Source organism: Larimichthys crocea, chromosome XVII, assembly GCF_000972845.2.
Source record: "Larimichthys crocea isolate SSNF chromosome XVII, L_crocea_2.0, whole genome shotgun sequence".
Lineage (NCBI taxonomy): Eukaryota > Metazoa > Chordata > Actinopteri > Sciaenidae > Larimichthys > Larimichthys crocea.
Window position 1 is genome coordinate 9,756,454 of NC_040027.1, and position 17,500 is coordinate 9,773,953.

Genomic DNA, 17,500 nt, shown 5'->3' on the forward strand with positions numbered 1-17,500 from the left:
GATTCATAAACACATTAATAAACATAGTCTGAAGTTATCAGAGAGCCACATTAGACGATCATGGCTCAATTATTCAACGTCGACTGGATCAAACAACATAGTCATCATCACCATGGACATCTAGGAATCAAAGAGCTTTTTCCAAGCTTTGTCTGAGGCAGACAGTCTCTGACACTGAAAACACCTGGTATAGTCTACAAGATAAAAATAAATGAATAAATAAATAAAGATCACCATCCCAGACTTGAGGTGACGTCTTCAAATATTGTGTTTCATGCTTCATTGTGTCTTATTTCAAGATCCTGACATCGGTTTTTGATGTGTTGATGTTTTGATCTGTTGTAAACACACATCATGTCTTATCATATATCTCATATATGCACTCACACTTCAAACTGTATACTATGTAAATGACTACATAACATACACTGTGCACAGGTAATTCGTAGTTTGAGATACAGACATAGCACAAGTGTGAGCAGTTTCTCTATCTATCTATGTTTCCACACTCTAGTGTCTCGTTAATTTAATCGGCTTTCAGTTTTTTCTTTTAAGATAAGAATTTAAGAATTCAAAGAATTGTGTGCTGTTGGAATTTAAGACACATCGAGTCACTTGAACCAATAACTGGAACTTTCCGTTACTGGTTTCCAGTCTGAGACAAACACGTCTTTCAAGTTCTTATCTCGCATTTTTTAAATATTTCACTACAGCACAAATTCAAACGTGTGCATGATTTTTGTTTGATCTACAACAAAAGAAAAAAGGTTCATCCAAATCTAATCAACAGATAAACGAGGAGTCTAAACTTCAGTTTATTTGTGCTGCTGAAAGGAAAAGTTGCTCGCGTCAACAGTCTGTCAGTGTCAATCTCTTCTCCACTCTCTTTCTTTCCACTCTTCCTCCCCCTCCTCCTTTCCTGGTGGTCTGCCGAGCTGCCCGCAGAGGTCAACGCAAAGACGATCTGACCAATCGGAAGCTAGTGCAACATAAGGTCAGGGGTCATAGGTCAGATGACAGCATGAGCGATGGAAAGTCAAGACCGACTGTCCAGCGGTTACATTCCTCGGAGAGATACATACACTCCTTAATCTTTTTATAGAAGACTCCACTGAGAACCGTGAGGACAGTCTGTAACATAAAACTTTCTGTTTTACTAAATCACAATCTGTATGTGCATTTCTTAAAAACTGCAATTTAATGATGAACTGAGATGTTACTATCCAGGTTTTAGTTGTATATAAATATTTATATGTAAATTTAAATATATCTTGTGATATTATAAAGTTAATCGACTCAACATGTGTGTGTGAACTGTCCCTCATAGCTGCTGTCACTCACATAAGAGTCTCCTTTGTAGCCGCGAGGCCGTCAGCAGGTTAAATTGAATTATTACCAAGTGCCGTTCTTTGATCTGCAGACAGGTTGAAGTGAGGCCAACATTATCTGATTATACAAAACACCACCAACCCGCCAGAAACGACGCAGCTACAGAAAGACGTCTCCGTTTCTGATGATGCATTTTCATATCATTATGTTTCATAAGCACAATATCCAAATACCGTATTAACATCCTGAACAATGAGCCTGAAACAGAGTGACACTCTGATGATATTCATTATTTAGCCACCTGCACAGGTTGAATTTGACCTGGACAAATTGTCCCGCTGTATGTCAGCAGCGTATGAAATGTATCCAGCGCTGAGGCAGAAAGATTGAGAGAACAGACAAAGAGCTCGCAGTAATCTGTGATCTGTGCTGCCACACCCTGACCTACAAAGGTAACCCAACTGCTGGGGGCTACGCGCACTCACGCAAGGCTGGCTACATCAGATACAGTCTGCTGTAACTCTAAACTAGAGAACCGAAGATGGGAGGACATGATGAGGGATGAGGTGTGTGTGTGTTCCCTCTGATGTCGAGCTAACTGCTTCACCCCCTCTGGGCTCTTTGAGGACTCGTCTTTCCCCGTCCACCTCCGAACACTTTCTGAGTTCTCCCTCTGAAGAGGAACGGTTCAAATAAATAAAGTTTCTCCGTCAGAACAAGGTGAGTGACAAGCCTTTTAAGAAATACTCCAGCAAAAAGTTTCTAGCTTGCTCCAAAGGTGACCCAGAGTCACAACAAAAGTCCATAGAAACTTCTCAAGGGTGCATTCAGACTGTATCACAGCAAGACACAGATTTAGAAGCTGGGTAAATGAAATAAACACAAGCCAGAACACGACAGGTATCAGGGTTTAGTCCATGAATCCACCTGGACAGCCTCAGTTTTAAAGACACTTCAAGCTGATTGTGGATCAGTTTGACCGTGCCTGATTAGTGCCTGCAGCGTGATGTCGGGCTGCGTTTTTCCAAAAGTTGGAATCCGGCTCAACTTTTCCACCACAGGTCACTGTGTTTTTTTTCAGCCAAAATGGACTACTGCCACTCAAATGAATGGAAAAAGCTGTTCTTTTTTTAAATGAAAATTGCCTTTATTGGCAGAACTAGTGGTGAATAATGAGGAAAGTCGGGAAATATGTCATTAAAATGGGGTGTAGTGGTTGGGGCACCATGGTTACATGTCATTCCCTATTTGCTGTGACCCTGGGTCACTACCAGAATCAATACTAACTGCTATAACCCAAACCGAGCATAGCTGGCGTTCTCTGCAAAGAAGCAAGCCACGTTTTCAAGCCGACAATTTGAATCTCAAAAGGTGAATTTCCAGTGGAGTGTTCCTTTAATTATGTCACACTTTTAGTCTGTAAATAAAGCAACATAGACAAGATAACTGCACGGGGATACAAACACTATCGTTTGCTTTGAATGTTGAAGGCAAAGTCACAGTCACATTTATGGTGAGGTGCATTATCTGCAATGAAAACATGATCTATGTGTGTGTGTGTTTACCTGTAACCGTGAAAGTCATCGATGATGTTCTGAACCCGCGGAGAGGTCAGGGGTTGATGGATGTTTCCAGGAGCCAGTGGCGTGTTCCCGCTCAGCGTCGGCTGCGTGTGATTGGCTCTGGGGTCCCAGGTATAGTTTCCGTGGGTGAGGTTGGCCCCTCCTTTCTTGCGTCGAGGCAGAGTGCCGTGAATGGAGACCGTCTGGTAGGAAGCAGCGGGCATCTCTGATAGGCTGCTGCCCTGCCCTGGAGAAAGACTAAGGAAGGGGAGTAAGTGAAACCTTTGTGAAAAGAAATCCCCTTCCAGATGGATTTTATCCCCTTAAACCTTTTGTTTTCCTTCATGATTCCACATTAAAAACACTTTAAGGTAAGAAAAACTTTCCGTCACGTTTATTTTCTGTATCAACTTGTTCTAACACTTCATTGAAGCCTTTTGATGCTGCTTACTGTACACACACACACACACACACACACACACACACATTTGGATGTTTATGTCTGCTCAACGTCAGATGGAAATATGTAACGTCACGTCTATCATCAGCTTTTACTGCGCTGTTAAGACACCAGACTCACCCAGGCCTGGAGCTGAGGAGGTCCATGGAGGAGACAAGGGAGGCCTGGAGCCTCCTGGAGGAGCAGGTGCCGCTGCCGGGGACACCGAGGGAGGTGGAGGGGACCCCGGGGTGTGTGTTGCCTCCTCCCAGGGTGTGGTGTGCATGGATGGACCTGGGCAGACTGGCAAAACGCCCCTCTGCCATCATCCTCAACTCTGGAAAGAAACACAGTGACGAGATATTTTACCTCCAGTGGAAAGTTTTGGAGTCAAAGAGTTGATCTGTATGTATGTATACATGTACTGTACATACATATGATGGTTTACAGAAGTAAACTGCTACATTTAGATGTTATTAGTCTCCACAGAGCAAAGGTTTGTATGTGCCTGTAAAGTACAAGCACCATGTCGACCATCATGATATATAAATATGTTTAAAAAGCTTTATTAAGGTGACAAATGCATTAAACAAAGTAACTGAACTCGATGAGGGTTTCTCTGAACACGCCTGCAATAACCAGGGCGAAACAGTTATGTAACCATGGCAACACAATGCAGAAGGAGGGGATGTAACGAGACGCGAGACGTTTCTGTAAAGTGATCCGAAACACGCTGACGTACAATAACACACCGAGATGAAATATTATGACACACGATACACTCATAAAGAGAGACAGTCCAACAGGTGCTTCCACCGATACACTCACATGACCTCTCACATCATCACAGAATACACCTGGGGGCTCGTCATTACATAACATCACACACACAGCCTGCCAATAAACCGTGTGTGTCCTTGAAAAACTACGAACACGTTGTGTGATCACATTAACAAATCAGGTTCGATTAAGGTTGAACTAACGATAACAGTTTAAGACATACAAGAAGGAGACGTGAGAACAAACCTGGCTCACCTGAGGAGGAACGACACTGCCAAAACTGTGCTCCAAATTTAATCAGATGCAATTATGCGGGCCTCAAACATCAATGTGAAACCTAATCCTAAATCTATTTATACTGGTTTTACCTGGCAGAGTGAAGGAACACTATTAACACCAAACCACACAAAACCTCATTTTCTTTATTTGAAACACTGAAATCGAATCAATCTTGCTTAAACCACAAATATTTCCGACAATACTCAATAAAGCAACAATTACTTTAAAGTATAACTCCTCACGAGAACATGAAGGGTGACTTGTCAAACTCCCATGACTGAAATAAAGACTAGAATAAACAAATTAAACTGATCTATTTAGGCTCAAGGGTACGAAAGGCACCTGAACCTTTCAGTAGATGGTACTCTGTGCTCTCCTCAAAGCCGATAAGAATCCACCTTCCTCCTGCTGGACGTGAGAAAAGCGAGTGCTTAAAATTCTTTACACCGCAGCAGCGCTCGTGGGTCGATCCTGTCCAATGACAGACAGACGAACAGATATAAATACACAGAGATGGATCGGACAGATCGGTTGGCAGTGATGGAAAACACCAGACAGGTTCCTGATAAATTCCCCCGCTGCGTGATGATGAGTGGACAGCTATCTTCTGCTCTGAATCATTCACCATGCAGCAGTTAGTCACACTGTACAAACTAAAATATCACCGGCCGACAGACGCGCTGGCAGACAGGAAGGTACGAGATTCCAGAAACTCTCCCTATTTCACATCCCATCACACCGAAGAATCTGAGCGGAGCAGCTACGCCGGTGTTTGTTATTGTGTCTCTATGTGGACGGCCTGATTGTGATCTGAGACGTTCAGAGAAAAACTGCAGGGCTTGGCACTGTGGCCGTCTCACCAGAGTCAGTCAACCCTGACGAAAAGGCATCGAACCAAAACAGTCAGCTGGGGTGAAAAATCTTTTGATTTCCAGGGCGGAGAATCTATTTTTATGAACTTCTTTCATGAACGCTGTCCAACATGATCAACACTTCCTAACAGCAGAGTGTGAACAACTAACCGAACTGAAGAAATGACTGACAAACTGCCCACGATGAACAATACATGCATCATTTAAATGAATTCTCACTTAGCACAAAGACTGGAACCACAGGGAAACACCTAGTGTGCACCAAGAAAAGGAAAAATACAGTCCAACAGTTTTAAAATGATCGGGCTCACATGTACGATCCATAGACTGTATGAAACATGGACTCAGTATCCGTGACATGTATCAGTCCGTCTCTAAAATCATCTAAAAATCTGCAAAGACGTTGACCGTCGGCGGGCCTGAAGCGGGCAGAAACAAGACATCTGTCATTCAAATCTAATCTGCCTCCCAGTAAGAAAGAAAACTTAGACTTAAATATTGTATTTCTGTTTCTGAAACTGTCTTTTCTTAGGCTAATGATTTGTTATGGGGGACACTGTGTGGTATGAATAATTATGGACATATTTGCTGCTGTACAGGGACACTGGATAATAGAAAACCACATAAGAAGATATGCAGAACACATCATACAGTATGTGCTATAAGATGCATGTTTATACCGTGTGTGCAGGCGCTACAGATCAATTAAAAAGATAGTTTTGTCCACCATATGGCAAGAATCTATCTATCTATCAGTGCTCTGTTAATAAAAATATCCAGGAGAAACAACATTTGATGACAGCTTCATGAGCCTCAGAGTGAATACAGGAAACCCGGACTCAAAGAAAATGTGAACTATTTCCACTTCAGCAGAAGGGGGGTCACTGAGCCAGCAGCTTGAGATGATGAATGTCAATAAAGATGCAAATAGTGATTTAGAGAGAGGAACAGCTGGTCACTTCAGGACTGTTCAGCATGACAAATAAAGTTTACACACACACACACACACACACAAAGCCACTGTAAAAGTCCTGCTAAGGCATGCTGGGTCAGAGTGTGGATTCCTCTGAGGGGCAGAACGACTACAGGAGGAGGACCTATTATAAGACCCTCCGGGACAGAGGGTCAGCTGTGTGTGTGTGTGTGTGTGTTTGAGTGTGTTTAAATGAGTGTGTGTGGCCCTGACCATCTGCCCGACACACACCCTCCCCTGCAGAGGAGAAAGGAGCGACTCTCACTGAGTGAAAACACAGCTCATGACTACTCTGTCGATTAATCTTATGAATAAATTATTCACGCTGAGAGCTGAAGGAAGTCGTTTCGGCGTGGAGTAACCTCACTCGTCTGCTCCATCTTCTCCTTCCACACGTTTTTATTTCACTCTCTGCCTTATTGAAGTCACTCCTCTCTCCTTCTGCCTGCATCCACTCATCCATCTTTTCCTTTTCTTCTTTTAATCTTGAGCCTCCCCCCTCCACACAGACATCCCCTCCTTCCCTCCCTCCCTCCCTCCATCATGATGTCAGCTCTTCTTTTGCCTCCTCACATCGTCATCTTCTTTCTGTCCTTTGTCCTTCAACCTCTCGTAATAATAGACTTTTCTCTTCTCTCTCTTCCTGCCTCATCCTCTCCTCCCTACAGCTGTTCACCCACCGGCTACATCAGCCCGCATCACGGGGAAAGAGCGAGCGCTGGGATTTCTTTTCTTATCACTGTTCAACCGGGAAAACAAAGTAAAGCTAGTTTTAAAAAGTTATCCATATTTAAAGTTAGTTTGTAGTGAGGTCTATTTATACTGATTCTAACTGGCAGAGTGAAGAAACACTATTAACACCACACACAAAACCTCATATTCTTTCTTTGAAATATTGAAATTGAATCAATCTTACTTAAACCACAAATATGTCCAACAATACTCAATAAAGCAACAATTATTTTAAAGTATAACTCCTCACGTGAACATGAAGGGTGACTTGTCAAACTCCCATGACTGAAATAAAGACTAGAATAAACAAATCAAACTAGTTTGTAGTCAGGTTAACTCATGTTCAGGTTAGTTTCTAATAATAAATAAACCTAGTTTGTGTAATGATTTAAAACGGCATTTGACGTGTTGTACTGATATCGAGCTGTGAAGTGGACATTAGTTATTTTGGCGTCCGGTGTTACGGAAACAAAAGTCACGCTTCATTTTCTGCATAGACGACGTTAGACGGATTTTAGTCGGAGCACGAGATCGAGATTCACATCAGTGCAAAAGATGAGCTCCTGTGTTAGAAAATAAAAAGGTAAAGCACAAGCCAGTGAACATAAAACTTCAAAATCTGCTTCAGTTTACGCCTCATGAAACATTCAGCAGTTTAAATCTGTAATTTCGGATGAATTCATCAACTCTGGTTTGTTTTGTTACGCCTGGCTCCTTGGCTGAGGGGACAGAGGATAAGCCGATTATCAGACTGAACTCTTCTATTTGTGCCACATTGTTTTTATGCCATGAGCAGTGACTAACGTGCTGACATCATCTCCAGTCGTCATGTTGATCAAAGAAATTTGCTGATTTTGGAATTTTTTATAACTGGATCAACCTCAGAGACTTTTAGCTCCGGCATGTGAAATGGACGTCCTGCTCACAAAGCTCAGACTGCAGCTGTGGACTACCAGCTGGATCGATAGAGGGTTTTCAATTTCTTGTAATTTATCGCCTGACATATACTGCGATATCGGCCCGGGCTGATTTATCAGGCTCTGGAGGACTCGAGGAAACAAGAAGAATCCGACTTTACCGAGGAGATCGTTCAAATAAAACTCCAATCAGAAGTTTTTTTCCTTGACCATGGGATGAAAGACAAAATATTCTGTAGTGAGGTTTGGGCTGGGAACGTCAACACACACACACACACACACACACACACACACACACACACACACACACACAAGGCCTTGGGTGGGAAACAAGTGCAGATTAACAGGAAGAGGAAACGGCAGTATAAACATTTAGACAGCAGGCGGCTCATTATAACGGATTACTACCAATAAAACAAACATCTCTTCCTCCCTTTTCGCTGTCTCTCGTTCTTTCTGTAATTATATCTCACGTAACTTTCCCAACAAAATTAGTTTCATTTAACGTAATCCACCCCCCACCCACCCGCGTCTCTCCACCCGGCTAATCATACACACCAGAGAGGAGTCAGAAAGCTTCGTCTTTAATCCACTGAAGTAGTGGTTTTTAAAAAACGGGCGTCTGAGGACCACCACCGGACTTTAAGGTGGTTCAACAAGTCCTAGTTAACTCACTAGTATCGTACAATGTTTTTGGTTTACATAAAGCAGAACGAGCTGAAGTGATTTATAGATTTAATGTAGTTTAAACAGGTCACTCTGCTCTCTTATTACACACAATAGTGAGGACAACACAAACATTAACGTGCTTGGGAATGAGGGGTTTCCTCTGGCAGGCTTAGAGTGTCTTCCTGCTATGGCATGCACACAAACACACACACACACACACTCACACACATAAACACACACACCAGTGCATTAGCAAAACCACCCCTGGCCAGAAGTGAACAATGGGAACAACAGTCACATGACCACTGTTTAGAGCCAGCCTTTGTTAGAGAGAGAGAGAGAGGTGTCCAACTGCGCTCTTCAGTGCGTGGGCTCACCAGTGTGTGTGTGTGTGTGTGTGTGAAGTATGCATGCAACATATTAATGAGGCTGTTATTAAACCCCACAGCAGTAGCTGCCATTTAACGCTCTGAAACTCTCTCTCTGACACAAACTACCTACGCTCAGTGTGTGTGTGAGATAGACAGGGTGGGAAAAAATGTGCTGTCCGTGTACAGTGACTGAGCAACACGCTGTGAGCCGGCCACGCAGAGAAACAGCTGAGACAGAACAAAACCTAAATATCTCAAATCTATGAATCATAAGACGTACTTAAAATGATGCGAAGGAGAGCAGAGCATGTGATGACAGAGATACTAACTCGTGTTTATGTTACTCACGAGACAGTGAGTCCAATCATGTCCAACAACACCATCATGAAGAGGAACATAAATATATAATACCTCATATAGTTTAGGTTTTATCTGTACACTTAAATACGGCAGAATGCAGTTCATTGACGACAGGACTCCAGAGAGTCGAGAAATACCTCCAGCACGTAATTCCCTGTCAAAGCCAGATTTTCATGTCACGTTTCACTTGTACAGATTAAACAAACAGGATATAACATGTCATTTAGTCAGATTAAGACGTGCTGGTAGGTGGTGCTTGCTTTTTTCCTTCCTTGCATTTTCTAAGACGTTCCATTAATAAACACACACTGCAGATTTCAGCTTTGAGTATCAAAGGTAAATGCACTAAAGCCCCTTTTTAGTGCTACATTATTGATGATGATGATGTTGCAGTGGGTTCAAATGATGCCACTAAAGTCGAAGTACTTTACTCACTAACTGCGAACAGCTGTATGGACGTCAGAGAAAGGCAGTACCTCAGAATTATAGTCAAGCCTTAAAATATTTATATATTTACGTTCTTACTTTTAATCACTGTCAGTCAGTCCAGTGACTGGCTTTGTGAAGACCATCCACCTCATCCCAGTGGGGCAACACAAGTAACACAACACCGCCACCACTGTGAGTACACGACCCTTAAGTTAAAGCGGAGCTCTGTGAATGTGACACTGATTAAAGGTCCGATCTCAATCACTCAGCTACAGGCTTCAGACAAGACACTGACTAATGTCTGAAACCACCTGCTGCATGTATGTGTTCAACCGCACAACAAGCAAAGCATCAACACGCACACACATATGTCTGCCTCTGTCATCGTCTCGTGGGTGGCTTGCTGTTTAAAGACGTGTTGTCATGACTGAAAGGTCAGAGTTAAAGTTGGGACGGTTTAAACGCTGTTTCATAATCATATGCTGCAATAAATATTGATGCAGCCAATAAAGCCAATAAAGCTGTTAATCATTAGAGCGTTTACAGAAAAAGTAAAATGACGTTAACCGAAGCAAATAATCTCAAACTGACTCCAAGACAAGTAAACAGGAGAAAATCAAGAGGTCTCAATCTTATCTGTCATATTTCATGTAATTATTTCCTGCTGGGGTTTCTCCACAGTTAGCACCAGCAATCCAAGCGACCACGGTTACACCCAGCGCCTTGGGATGGCAACTTATTGCTCAAAAAAAAATCTAACTCACTGCAAAGCTGTAAACAATTCAAGCCAGAGGGATGCAGAGACAGAGAGACACTGACAGCTGCCGCACAATGAGAAGATTCATTTTCTAGATTTAACTTTTGATGATGAAAAGTGTGGAAAACAGAAGATGACCAACAGGATAACTATCCGCACACACACATTCCTACACACACCTACTGTACATGGATGCACACACACTTCACACACACTCTTACCTGTCAGTGCGACCTCCTCTCCTCTTTAACGGTCTCTGCTCTCCTGCTTATCTTTTACTTTCACACACTGGTATCAGACTGGCTCCATGGCGAGGTTTGGTTTGAATGACTGAGCGTGGCTGACTCTGTGACCGGCTGGAAGACGATACGCTCACGCTCCTTCAGACAGGCAACAACAAGTAGCGCTGCACAATCACAAGCCCTGCCCTGCCCTCCCCTCTTTCTCTCCGGGGAGTGATTTGCGAGCGACCCCGGCTCCTCCTCCTGCTCTGCTGGGTCTGGGAGGAGTTTTCTTTCTTTCTTTTTTAGCCCGACTTGTCTCTTATCCCCACCCCTCCCACCGCCGCCGCCTCCCCTCTCCTCCACTAACTCCTGCCCCCCAGCGCCGAACAAAACTCTCTCTGCCCTCCCTCCCTCTCCCTCTCCTCCTCCTCCTCCTCCTCCTCCTCTGTGTTCCCTTTGCACAGCCTCATATTTCATGCTCCAAGTCTTTTTGTTTGGGACCTCTTGCACCAACACCACCAACTGCTCTGGCACTTAGAGAAGATTTAGATGTGACCTAATGTTGCTATTTGCAGAGCAGTGGTGGTGGTGGTGGTGGTGAGAAGTGATCTCAGCATGTTTCGGACATGTTTGAGGTGCACTCAAGACTCATGAAGTTTAACTACTTGACTCAGTGTTGGCTCGGACATGAATCAGCTCAGCGTTTGGAGCGTTCTTATCACACGGCGCTCAAGATATTGAAGGAACTTTGGCATGAACGACTGGATTTCATGAAGTGAGGCAGATGAAACAAGTAGAGGAGCTTTGCTTGTGTCATTACATCAGATATGAGGTCATATTAAGCGTGTGTGTGTGTGTTAGTGTGTGTGTGTGTGTGCGGACTGGCCCTCAGGACAACACTCTCTCCTGTCTTTGTCCTCCTGTTCCTCTGTATTGTCTAGAGTTGATAACACCCAGACACACACACGTGCATGTGTGCGCATGTGTGTGTGTGTGCGTTTCCTTTCAGACAATACAAGGAGCCCATCCTGCCGCTATGAAAGCCGAGATGATGAGATGGCCCGTATTGGACACACACACACACACACACACACACACATGCTGCCACGTACATGTTGGTCTTTTTGATCTTAAGCTATTCACACTACATTTGTAAAGAGCCAGTGAAGTGCATGAGGGCCGGAGATGTGCTCAGGCTGTTATTATAACTGTGTTTATCACTGTGAGTCCAGCACGGAGGCGAACACATCTATTAGATGTTAAACATGCGTTATAGTTTGCAGAGATACCCTTTAGTTCAACTTTGCCTGCGTCCCTTAATCAGTTTTGCACTACAATGGATGACGAGTACATGAACAGGCATTTCCTGCCTCACTTATCAGATCACAGCAATTAACCCGCCGAGGAAAATGTCACCATATGAGAATGAAACTATGAGAATGAAAACTCGTCTTCTCGCTGCTTCGTGTGAGTGGTTTGCATCCACAAGCAGATGAATCTATGAGGGGTGTGAAACATAACAACTAAATTCTGACACACAAATCATGATTTGTGCTCTGTGTTTACTTGCAGATAGTTCGTCTGCTGGTCTCTTCACACGAGCAGGTTCGCAGCTGGACAGTCATGTAGTCATTGCGTACCTGCATAGGTAACTTCACTTATATATTTTAGTGTGTAAGGTAAAACAAAACTTGTAAAAACTCATATTTACCCAGCTTATTCAGCCAAGGGTTCCACTGAGTTTTGCTTTCTAACAACATTTTAATAATCTCGTCTCCTCTGTGTTTGATGTTTATATTCCCTGTTGATCATGTTTTTTATGACTATTTCTATATTTATACTCTCACTGTGGCGTCTTGGCCAGAGAATGGATTTCAATCTCAGGGGACTTAATAGTTAAATAAAAGAAATAAATACAAGATGTCTAAAAAAAAAGTGACTAAGACTAAGACCGTCACTGCTAAATCTAAAAGTTTTCTTCTAACAAACCACTAAACACATGGTCCATTAAATACGGGGGCAATAAAAAGGCCCTTGGGGCATTAGGTAATGGTGGTCTAATCATAAAATAAATAGTTTTTGCTCTGTTCACAGTAACCAACAGGGAACACAGTTAAAACCAAACTTAGAAGTTGCTCCTGGACTCCCGTCCGGGTGAAGGAACTGTTCAGAGGTGAAAATACTTTTTTTTTTCCTTTTCCCTTCAGTAAATCTCAGTAACATTTCGCACAGGCACATGGACATTCTTGGCATCTTTGTGTGTGTGGAGGTGGTTTTTCCAGGAAGGTGTACGGTGAGTCAGGAGCGTAATCTGTAATCATCTCCTGAATCACCCAAACCATCCCAAAAAAAAGAAAATCGACCCCCAGGACGAGGGGAGGCACAGCTGAACTCTGATCCCTGACTGATATGTGTCATGAAACATCAAACTGATTCGAGAGGCTTTACACCACAGATTGTAGGTCTGTTTGGACAAGACACATTGTCCTCGCAGAGTGCTGTCCACTTGTCCTGACTCTTTGGCTTTGGCTGGGGCAGGATTTTTATCGTTTGTCCTCTGTCCTCGTGATCTTTTGTTGTGGGATCACGCTACAGCCACTGGATTTCTAAGTGAGAATAAACGATTGGGTGTCTTTATATACAAACTTAACAAAAAAAGGCTAGAGGTTAAAGCTGCTCTTTAACGCTCAGTGGCATTTCCTCCACTTAGAATTTACTATTTATTTTTAGACGTTTCATGATTCGTGCTGAAATAACTGTACTGCACAGGAAGCCGATGATATCAAGTCTTGATCTCCGACTTCAGAGAAGTTTGGAGAATGCGTTACTACAATTACAGTTCATGCATTTCCTGTTAATGTCCACAGGCCGAGCCCCAGTTCTGCACAATAACGCCTTGCTGAGTCACTCTTTTCCAAACACTGACCACCAATCCACCTCAGGGCACCAGAGCATCACACAGATGGGCTCGGCTGCCGACACCTGCACATAACTGGATTACTTTATCACAACTGATATTATTGGTTCTTTGCATGTTTTGTGGTATTCCTGTAACTCCTCAGTGGGATGATATGAACCGTGCAAGGCACATTCTCTTCCCAATTTCGTCCTCGACTCCCCCCTTTCTCCCTCCTCTCTCCCCCTCATTCCATCCACTCTCTTTCCTCCTCCACTCCTCTTTTTCCCTAATGCATCTTTATCTACACTCATGCTTGTGCTACCGTGATGTGTTTCTGATCGGTTAAGTTTAAACAGTTTAATATTTACGCCACGCCTCATTCCTCTGGTTGCAGCCTCGGGGCCGGACTATAATAAAAAAAAAAAGATCCTAATGTGTGTGTTCAGGTACAGTGAAATACTCTTCTGACTCATGACACATCAGTGTCATCGGTTCATGCACAGGAATCTTACGAGCATCATGATTGACGGCAGCTTCTATGTCATATGAATCAGCAAAGGTTGCAACATGCAGCGATTGTAGGAGTACTATAAAGATCTACTATAAAATCTGTGGCGGTACTCTTTTAACAATCTAATTACTTAAGAAGGGACCATGTACAATATTACACATGATACCATTTATGTATTTATGACACTGGCATGAGAGACTGCCGTTGCTGTTCTGCTAGTTGCAGCATGATTCTCCACAGCCGCCCTGACGCACTATTGTCACCCTTGATTTGATGTTGTTGTTGTGTGTGTGTGTGTTGTGGTTTGAGTGACTCGAAAGACACGTTGTAATCTGATATGAGTGTCCAGAGCGTCCAGACTGAGAGGCATCTGTGAAAGTCCTGTTGACAATTGTATTTCAGACCGCCTTCAAAATATAAATACAAACAATAACAGAATCTAATCTTTGAATAGTGCAACACAGTTCAACAGCGACACAAACTACATCCTCCAAAAAGTCCATGAAGTCCACTCTAAAACCAACAAAAACTGAACTTATAACTTTAATGACTGTTGTGTTAGACTGAATTCATTTTAGCCGGCGGTGCTCAATAAACTGACAACTTAAGTGTAGTTGCCGTTGACAAATCACACAAGTGACTGACAGCAGCGATGAGTCGTCTACCTGCAGGACGCCTCTCGCTGCAGAAGAAGTGAAAATATGCACTTACTCACACTGACGTGAAACTTTTCTGAAGCATTCCTGTTTTTTTTCTAGATGTTCCTAACTTGGATCTGTCTAATTCCTGGACTCTTCCCTGTTTTGACATACGGAAGATAACACTTGGTGTTATTGAGACACTCAGACAGACAGAGGATCATGTTTATAGTACACTTGGTATTACTAACTCTAGGTCATGTTGATCAGTCCATCACCTTCAAAACAGATTATCCCGGTTCAGCCTGTACTTCTTGGATGTAATGTAAATTTTCAAACACGTCGTGGTCTTCGTGGAAATCTCTGCTTATTCAATTAGGGAGAAACTCTTTGGTTTTATGGATATTGTCAAGAGACACATTGGCTCTCACTTTATACAGCAGCAGTTTGTTCACAATCTCAAATATTTACCTTCTAAGAAAAGCTACAGCTCCCTCCTCTTGAGTTGTAAATTGCAGTGCAATTTGCGCCACTGATTAATTTAGAGTGTTACTTTTCATTCCCTGGACGCTGATACACATCTCAGAACAATTTAGTTCTCCTAACATTTATTTACGCACATACCAGCCTTAAAAAACTCTTTCCTTGTGAGGAATGTGGCCTGTGTTGGCCTCAGAGGTTGTTAAAAACAGATTACAGACAACAAAAAAACAGATCTGTAACAGCTGGCAATGGCATTGAGTCATAAGTATCGTGGGTCACGGTGTTAATAAGACGAAGTCCTGACGGCCCAGAGAGTGCTTTAGCTTTATAACAGCTGACGAATCAGCTGGCTGAACAGAACAGAATAGGAAAACGACAATAGCCCGTTTAAAAATGGAATCTGGAAGTGAATGAACTGAAACACTGAACTCCCAACATTTGTAGTCAAGTGACCGCTATGATCGTGTGTAAAGTCAGTGTGAAATTCAATCTTCGGTCCACAAACTAACCACCGCGAGTATTCCGTCACCGTGGCAACATCGCCGACCACCGGGGGGAAACAAACAAGCAAACAAGACTGTCCGCACGAACACCTGCTGTCTCTCACACACACACACACACACACACACACACACACACACACACACACACACACACACACACACACGGACAATGTAAACCTTGTGTCATTCCATGTTTAGCATGGTGTAGCACAGCGGTGTGTTGTCTGTGTGTGTCCTGGTATTCACATTACTCACTTCCTCAGCTCATGCAGGTCAGGAAGGGACAAAACAGCTGGTATAGCTGCAGCGAGACGGGTTGGATGAATGAATGAATGAATGGATGAATGGATGGATGCAAAAATGGATGTGTGTGTTAATCGTCCACACAGAACTCAACGAATCAACTCAAAGACACGGCATCAGATCTTTGGTGACCAAAGCCAATGGTGCAGCAACAGCAGACCCAGCAGCAGCTGATATCACTGACTAGTCCAGCAGCAGTCAGTCCAGCTCGGCGTCTGTCTTTCAGCCTTTTATTTCACCAAGCTCTCACCAACCACTTAAAGTCAGTCCCATACGATTTACTCTTCTTGCTCGCTCACTCTACTCCTTTTCTCTTCTTAGCTTCCTTCGTCAACGTCCTCTTCGGTCTTTTGTCCATAGAGGCTGCTGAGCCCGGTTACATTGCCTACTTTGCCCAGCTCCAGTTCTGGCACGACACTGGCCCTGCTTCCCATCAGCATTCCTCCCCATGTCCCAGACCTGAAAACCTCCTCTTCTTCTTTCCGGTGGTCCAAAATGCCTGTGGTACAAACACTGACATTCCCCCCAGTGATCTGAGCTCACAGTCCAGGCAACCTGGCTAACAATCAGAAAAAAAACAGAAAACATTTTCTCCATAAAATATGATCAAGTTCCACCAAAAATCAGTGAAACAGTTGGTGGTGTGTGATTTACTTCTCGCAGCCGATCATACCCGAAGAGCAAGTTACACAGTGTTAGTATCTTCTTATTATTGTGTTATATTATACAGTGATCTAGGTATTAGGAGGGAGGCGTCTGCACACACAGCACACTTCCATCAATCTGTGTTCCTCGAGCTGCGTGTGCATTTTCTATACTCTGGCATGTTCTGTGTGCGGAAAAGCAGACGCATTCATAAACTAATTTTTGTTTCCAGAGCCAGGTGCTTGATTAGATTAAACCCTCCGTACCAGATGTGTGCGTCGCATCGCGCACGGCTTTGAAGACGCACGGCACATGATCCAAATTAGAGGTCGCAAGAGGAAAATGACTGCAGCAATCTAATAAAGCCAGCAGTTGTAAATGACAGCGCTGGTGAGAATCACCCATTAAAATACTCGAGTAATATGAAACTATTCTTGATTTATTCGAAGTGTGTGTGTGTGTGTGTGCTTCAGTATTCCCCATGAAGGCATTGATAATTGAGTGAAATAACATTTTCTTTTTAATCAGCCAGTGAAGAGCATCAGTGGTAATAAATTCTGGCTTCATTTTCAGCTCAGGTTACAGTTAATCTTTCGAACATGGTGAGTATCAACAGAACAGCCTCATCGCTGCAGCAACAACTGTAAATAAACATAACGTGAAACTGTATAGGCACAGATATGTGAAATATGAGCGTGTGTGTGTGTGTGTTTTACCGATGCCTCCCATTTCACCCTCTAATTGTTCTAAATTGAGCATCTCTACTTTTTCTTCTTCTTCTTCTTCTTCTCATGCCAATGAGGAAAGTACCTGGCACACACACAC

General features: G+C 43.2%; 1 protein-coding gene across 3 annotated transcripts in view; it reads right to left on the reverse strand.

Annotated features, from left to right (window-relative positions):
- Window positions 1–17,500, reverse strand: part of bcar3 (BCAR3 adaptor protein, NSP family member) — a 60,958-nt gene that overhangs the window by 29,377 nt on the left and 14,081 nt on the right. For 2 of the 3 annotated variants that reach the window (XM_027289856.1, XM_027289855.1), the window contains exons 4-5: window positions 3,472–3,667; window positions 2,895–3,149 (exon numbers count right to left, since the gene is read on the reverse strand). In XM_027289856.1, coding sequence (XP_027145657.1) covers window positions 2,895–3,149; window positions 3,472–3,667 — 451 coding nt within the window. Of the gene's footprint in view, window positions 1–2,894; window positions 3,150–3,471; window positions 3,668–10,690; window positions 10,901–17,500 lie in introns of those variants that run through there. The other variant, XM_027289857.1, reaches the window with a different exon arrangement.